The sequence below is a fragment of the Rosa rugosa genome, chromosome 5 (genome assembly GCF_958449725.1).
Source record: "Rosa rugosa chromosome 5, drRosRugo1.1, whole genome shotgun sequence".
NCBI lineage: Eukaryota > Viridiplantae > Streptophyta > Magnoliopsida > Rosales > Rosaceae > Rosa > Rosa rugosa.
In genome coordinates, this window is record NC_084824.1 from 33358054 (window position 1) to 33365878 (window position 7825).

A 7825-nucleotide genomic window follows, 5' to 3' on the forward strand; every position below is an offset into this window, starting at 1 on the left:
TGGACGTGCGGCCCAAGTATAGTCGTCTAGACACAAAGTCCCTCCTACATCCGTTGGGCAACCTTACTGAAATGGCCAGGTAGGGGAGGGTGAACACGAGAGGAAAAATCCATTTTGGCATGAGCTAAGCCCATTTATATGCACTTCTGGATTCAAAAACCCGTCATGAACGTTATCCCCTTCCTAGACACCATCTCACATAGGATATTCTTACTAGGATGTAAAAGGTCCTAAGTGTGTTAGACAGTTCAATGAATGTTAATAAAGGCCGCCCTCAACCTTAAGGGACCTGAACTAGGTACCAATAAGGGGTTTAGGCCAATATTAATAAACACGACTTCACCTATTCCTTCTTTAATTTACAACTCACAATTAAACTCGTATTCAACAAATAAAAAAAAAAACAACCTAGTTAATTTAAACTAAGTATCAAACAGTTTATATACAACAATTATAAACAAAAACAAGTGATTTTTCAATCCCCGGCAACGGCGCCAAAAATTGGTTCGCTTTGAGCAAGCGCATAATTTAACCCTGAAAACATCGTTAGTAGTGTAAGCAAATAGGGATCGTTCTATTCCGGGGATTGAGGGTACACCTGTCATTGTCAAAAACAAATAAAGAATTAAAATAATAAAGTAAAAAGTATTATGTACAAAAATAAAATAAAGAATAAAAATATATACAAGTTAATATAAAAAGGGGGGGTTTTGAGATTATAGAATTGGAATTAAAATTAAATGAAATAAAGAAAGTGTAAAAACACATATACAAGGGTGGAACACAAGAAACAAAGATCAAAACTACAATCATATGAATGAAATCCAATTACAATTCCTATAGTTGATTATCTATGTCATGAGAAATAAGTTGATCATGTGAAACATTCGAAGCAAATGATTTCCCATATTTTACTTTCCTTGAATATTTAATCTAAGTGAAAGCACCTAAATTAAACCTATTGAACATGCAATCATAGTCTAGAAAGCTAGCTAATCAAGAACACATTCAATGCATGAAGAACAAAGAAAGGATGTCAACCAAAGTGCACAACCTAGTATGAAAAAGTCCATCTATTTGCAATCCTCCTTAATTGATTTCGACTTTTGTCCAAAGCCTTTACTACTTAAATCTAGCACCAATTACATGCATATATCCTAAGTTGGCCATCAAAGAACACATACATATAAAAGTTTTCCATAATCCAAAATCAATTAAGCAATCTCACATAAGCAACATAAAAATCAACATAAAGAAATCACAATTTTTATTCAAACATAGAAATTGGGCTTAAACTTTGCCCTTAATGTTATTGTTAACTAGAAACAAATTCCTACGAAATTAAATAAGGAAAAAGAATGAATTACACCGTGAGTTGGAGATGGAGATGGAGTGCTTGAAACGTTGAAATCTTGAATCTTGGAAGCAAGCCTTCAAGGTGGACGATGGAGGATATGATATTCCCGGCTCCTTCTTCTTCTTCTTCTTCTTACTTGAAAACGCAGAATTTTGCAACTAGAGAATGGAGAGAAAAATGGAATGGAAATGGAGAGACAAAGAAGATGAAATGGATGAAGGAATTTGTTTAGAGTGAGAGGAGAAGGTGTTTATATAGGGAAGAAAAAGAAGAGTGAAATGATAAATGGAAGAAAAATAATGAAAGTGGTTTGTAAAATATGGAAAAGATGGAGTAATGATGAAATGAAAGCAAGGCATGAATGTGCAGAAGTATGGAAGTGATGATGATCTATTGGAGCAGAAAAATATATCCAAGGAAAAAGAGAAAAGCATCTAGCTTTTTTCATGTGGGTAGGAAACATGAACATGTGATGTTGAGCTGTTTTTTAGATCAGTTTCTGCCCCTTTATTCCTTCAATTATTTCTCCAACAAGCATTCCCAATTTCACTATGACCTCTTCATAAAAAATGTTCCAGTATGAGTGTAGATCACCCTGGTAAAATTTCAGATTTTTATTCCATGTGGTTGGGCCGAAAATGCTGCTGGACCTCTTACAGGTCCAGTTTTCCAGTTTTGCTTCTGTAGAAAATTGGGCTGATTGTTTGAAGGCCTTCCACTCAACAAAAGTTCTTGCACTCTTCATAAGAAATGATCCTTGGGCTGTCTAGAATGGATCTGGAAAGTTTCAGCTCATTTGAAGTTCATTTGGTCCGGCGGCCGCTCCTTCTTCCTTGCTTGGCTTGGTTTCTCCTAGCCGGAGTAGGAAAATGTGTAAAATTGACATTTTAGTACATTTCCATTTTTCTCCACCATTTATAGGTAAGTGTGGACCTAATGCTCATTTCACCATCATTTACTCCAATGTACCTAAGAAAATAGAAATTGAGTTAAAAATCGATTCGTTAAGGAATTAACTAAGCAAAATGTGAGGAATTAACTATTAAAATACCACATTAAAATGCTCCTATCAGCAATCCCCAAATTGCTCCAATTTAAGGTATCCCTATCAATTTGAGGGATTGCATATATGGCCATCCTGCGTAATGTATCTATGATTATTTGGGGATTGCATATAGGGCCGTCCTGCAAAGTGTTCCTATGATTAGTTACCTACTTAGAAATCAATATTAGGTATATGTACAATTATACACGCATAGCCTCTTGCAGTCCAAAATGAATATCTTACAATTTCCTTGCACTCCATTGGAGTGCAGGGAGCTAGAATAGAGTGCCGATAGCAATTGCTTATCTTTTTCTTCTATATATTTTTCTCAAATTCCCTTGACATTTTAAGATACCACTTAAACCTCTTCTTTTAAAATTGATTCCAATGAATTATAAAATTAGGCTATATGCTGCTTGTTTATAACAAATTACAAAACAACCTTCCCACATCCATCTTTTATCTATCACTAATCTTTTGTTGGTCCAATGACATCCAAAAGTCAATTAAGTACAGATTGGAGTTTCCGATCTTGGGGTGTATCGACAGCGGCATTGGTCGCATACTCTCTACAATAAATTTCTGTAGTGTCCATCAAGTTGAGGTTCTTCAGGACATGAAGGTCAACTTCATATGGGAGCACTTTTATTGTTCTCAATGAGAATGTATTGCATGTGTTCCTGATAACACAAGCTGCCACAAAAGTCTCAATGGTTGTGTCTAAATAAGAAGCAGGCATTCTCTTTGAAGCAATAAGTTTACATATTATTATTTTAAGATATATAAGTGTTCTATCGGGCACTCTCTATAGGGCACAATTCTGTGTTTGCAAGCCTGCGTGATTTGCTTGTTACAAATTTCTTTTTAGCAAGTGTCCTACCAATATTTTATTAAATTATTAACAATGTAATATGTATATATACATGCATGCACACATACACAAATTGTCTCATAGAAACAGTTGATAAGTGATGGAATTCTTTCTGATATTAAAGTTAAATTATCTCTTTCCCAGGTATATTTGGTGAAGGATAGTAATCCTGGATCACTTACCGAAGGTGCACTACTTGCAATTGGGGGTCGGTATGACTATTTGCTTCATCATATGTGGGGTCTTGAACATGTAGGTTATACAGCTCAACTTTTTTCTATGACCATTCATTCTTTAAAGCATGTCAACTGAGAGGTTTCTGATTAAATAGATGTTGGTGTACAGTTTAAATTATGCGGTTGTTGTATGTACGATATGATAATGCCCTTATTGCTGCCTAAATTTTAATAAAGAATTGAACTGAATGTTAAATGTACAACCCACAATGTGAATATTGCATGGGAATTCTGCATCACCTCTTCTTTGTTAGTAAGCCTGGTGCCACATGCATTGGAGGCACTTTTTTACTTATGGAAGGTTCTTGTAAACTTCAAAGTAGTTGCATAGTAAAACGAAAAGGCCAGAGGCTCAAGTGTAATGTTTCTCATGTAGCATTCATCCAAAGTTTTGTGTTGGTTGATAACATTGGTAGTGCTGTCATTACTCATAATTGTAGTTGATTGTGTTTTTAGTAAATAAAAGAGTCATCTTTTCTGTACCTCATATCTCGCAAATTCTCAACCTATGGTTTGTTAAGCATCTTGTTTGGACTTCATGATTATTACCTTCCTTTTGTTTTTTTTTGTTTTTTTTGTTTTGTTTTTGCCCCTCTTTCTATTGCAACCAGTCTTGTAATTGAAGAACATGATAATGTAAAGGTTTTATCTAAGACACTCCCAGATTCTTAGTTATTGCATTTCCTTGTAGATCGATTTATAGTGAACATATTGAGCAGCAACTCATATTACAAGCCATATGCAAATATATTATGTTGCAGTTACATCTGCCCTTTCTCTTACCATTACTGATTGTTTCTGCTTTCTGCTTTCTGACTTTCAGAAATCTAATCCTCCTGGTTCTGTTGGGACCAGCCTTGCTTTAGAGACCATAATTCAGCATTCTCCTGTGGATTTTAAACCAATTAGGTATGTCTTATTCGTTGATTTTGTTTATCTCTAGGCTTCCACTAAGCCAATTAGAATGTTTGTATTATTTGTTTGTTAGATCGTTATTTCTATCTGTTTGATTTTTTTTTTTTTCCTTTTCTTTATTGCAGCAGAAATGAAGTTAGCAATAGTGTTCTTGTTTGTTCAAAAGGAGGAGGGGGTCTATTGGCAGAACGCATGGAACTAGTCAATGAGCTTTGGGAAGAAAACATTAAGGTTTTGAGATTGAAAGATTTATGCTTCAGACTTATTGCTAGACTGATGTTGACTTCTGACTGCCTAATCTTATGTCTGTCAGGCTGAGTTTCTCCCAACACCAGATCCAAGCCTTACGGAGCAGTATGAATATGCCAACGAACATGATATTAAATGTCTTGTCATCATAACAGACACTGGTGTTTCTCAGAAAGGTTCTGTTAAGGTAATACTTGTACTGATGTAGGAGTCTCATTTTCTATAAGTTTGCTATATATATAGCTTATTAATATAAATCACATATATATTACATGAACACATTAAAACTATATCTATCATGGAACATCCATGATAGCAGCGATTCAGAAGTGTGTTTAAGAAGCAGGACTATGCGCGTGTGTGTGTGTGTGTGTAGTAAATTCTCAAAATAGGATGCCCACATTTTAAGTGAAGTGTGAACATCCATTTGGGGCCATCCTATATTGTATTTTAACCATCCAATAAGTTCATTTTAGGCCCCTGTGCAGCATAACGTCTTGAATCATAGTTTCTGAAGAACTGTGTACGTCAAAGTTTTGCAAGAGTCATGCCAGTGCTTAAATAGAAGGTGCCAAAGCGTTCCTAAAGAAAAATAAAATTATCAAAAACAAGAAAGGTTGTACCAAAAAAATTAGATAAGTTTCCATATGAATGATAGGAGTCACAGTCAATACTTGATCAGCTTGGTTGCTCTTTATCTAGCTGCAGTGGTTTCAGCCCCAGGGAGGATAGATCTCACCGAAACCATAATTAGACAGGTCATACAAGATTCCCGCTATAACAATTTTAGCAAACAAATAAAATGATAGATAATTTGTCTAAACTAATAGCTGATATGAAGCGTGGTCTTGTGTTCTCTAAAAATTGTAGCATACAAATGAAGTAATAAATAATTTGCCCTACTCTAAACTAATAGCTGATATAAAGCATACACTTTTGTTCTTGTAAGTTTTATAGGGACCACCTAGATCCGTCTCATGCTTCTTCTTTTTTGGCAAAGATATCCGTCTCATGCTTGATCTATATAAAATTGTCAACATTTTGGGGATTTTCAACATCTGGGATTGTCATTGAGTTATCGGAATCATATATGCGTAAGAGGAATTATTGATATAAGAGCAAGGACTACTATGTTAATTGAACCTTATGAGCTGATTCATTAAGTGTAGGCACTAATTGATGGTGACTTGGGACTTCCCCATGATAGAAATTTTTCCTGAATATGCACTGATGGATTAACTGTATCTCCAGGTCCGTCATCTTGAACTGAAGAAGGAAAAGGAGGTTGAAAGGGAAATTCTCGTCAGGTTTCTGCTGGATGCAATGGCAATACAATTTAAAAATCCTTCCATTTGGTATTAGAATACCTTTTTCTGGTGCGCTATTGAAGAGGCTACATGTCTTGCACGATTTCTTGAGGAAAGCTTTATTTTGAAAGTATTTACAGAAGCAATAGCTATTGCTATCCTTACTCTCCTTTAGGAGCCTATTTGTAGTTGCATATTATCGTGCTCCTGCAATACTTTCTTGTCCATAGTTTCAATTTTTCAGAATTCTTAGAGTGATGGTCCATCTTCTGGATAAATCAGACGGGAAATTTTGTAAGTATCTCCTTGTCTGAAGATCAGGTATAGTAATTTCGTGGGTGCTTCTTAACCCTAACTTTCCCTCATCTAGAAAAGGAAGTAGATTTTTTTTTTTTTTTTTGGATATATGGGGACCAAAAGGCCCAACAAAAGCAAAGAACAAATTACATCTCAGAATTTATAATCCTAATTCTAGGACTTTCACACAAGTCATCAAGCAAGCTAGAAATAACTTGTGGAGGGGGTTGCTCCATGAATTGAGCTCCAATCTCTGCATCCAAACCAGCTTTGGAGAGAATGTCGGCAACCTGATTTACTTCACGATAGACATGCTTAAGATCATAGCTGTGCAATTGTCTTTGGAGAGCTTGGCAACAATCAATAATAGTTTTTAAGGGGTGCAAATCATCCACACCTTGCTGAACTAGGGAAACTAACACATGAGAATCACTTTCCACTAGAAGATGACGCCAATGATGGGAGAGAGCCATTTGTAGTCCCAAAAGTAATCCCCAAGCTTCCGCTTGAAGGACAGAACCGCAACCAAGGTTAGCATAAAACCCAGAAATCCAAGCACCAGTGAAATCTCTCAAGACACCACCAGCACCAATTTTCCCATTAAGATTTCTAGCACCATCAACATTTAATTTAAAGTAATGCTCAGGAGGTTTCTTCCACAACAAACTAACAGAAGTTTTACTGGACTGTTGAGGCTTGAAAGTATTAGCAGATTTCCATTCCCTGGCAGAATCAATAACAACTTTCCCAGGATTAAAAGGATAGTGAAACCCCTCATCAAACACCATTTTATTCCTCCACTTCCATATGTGCCAACATGTATACACAAATATTGAACACCATTGGAGATTACCATAACAGATTTTCCTGCATTTTTTTTTTTGGTCTGAAAAATACTTCAATTGAAAGCTAAAAAAGAGCAAAGATACAAGATCAGAAAACACAATTACAGCAAAACCACAAAAAAGAGAAAAATACAGCAGCAAGCTGCAACAAAACCAGTCCAATAGACTGGGATAAAATCTCATATAGACCTATGTGGACATGGGAGACCATCATTCACCAGAACATCGATCATAGAGCTTGGAGGACCATTGGTCCAAACATGTGTGCACAACCTCTTTCTAGCTAGCTTGGCCGCGGCATCAGCAGCGCGGTTAGCTTGTCTTGAAATCCAATCCCAATTAACACAAGAAAAGGAGCTTTTGAGTTTATGAAACTCATTGAGAAATGGATAAATCTTCCAGTTTCCTCTGGAAATTTTGTTCTTCAGAGCATTAACTATCTCTTGACAGTCACTCTCCAGTATCAGCTTGTCAATATTTAAATCTCTAGCCAGTTGCAAACCATGAATAATTGCAGCTCCCTCACATTCAATGGCTGAATTGGATGTGCTATGGGTGCTAGAACCAGCTACCCAGTTACCATTGGTATCTCTGATCACAACACCAATACCAGCCTTTCCAGAGGTCTCATCCCAAGAACCATCAACATTAACTTTCATGTAACTAGGTGGAGGAGTCCAAGAATGAGTTGGAGGATCAGATT

General features: G+C 36.1%; 1 protein-coding gene across 2 annotated transcripts in view; it reads left to right on the plus strand.

The window, feature by feature from the left end:
• LOC133708469 (eIF-2-alpha kinase GCN2) overlaps window positions 1–6329 on the plus strand; it is a 28719-nt gene extending 22390 nt beyond the window's left edge. Inside the window, exons 25-29 of one of the 2 annotated variants that reach the window (XM_062133943.1) lie at window positions 3418–3525; window positions 4333–4418; window positions 4553–4655; window positions 4738–4860; window positions 5925–6329. In XM_062133943.1, the coding sequence (XP_061989927.1) occupies window positions 3418–3525; window positions 4333–4418; window positions 4553–4655; window positions 4738–4860; window positions 5925–6035 (531 nt within the window). In that variant the 3' untranslated portion in view covers window positions 6036–6329. Of the gene's footprint in view, window positions 1–3417; window positions 3526–4332; window positions 4419–4549; window positions 4656–4737; window positions 4861–5924 lie in introns of both variants that reach the window. The other variant, XM_062133942.1, reaches the window with a different exon arrangement.
• The last annotated feature ends 1496 nt before the right edge of the window (window positions 6330–7825 follow it).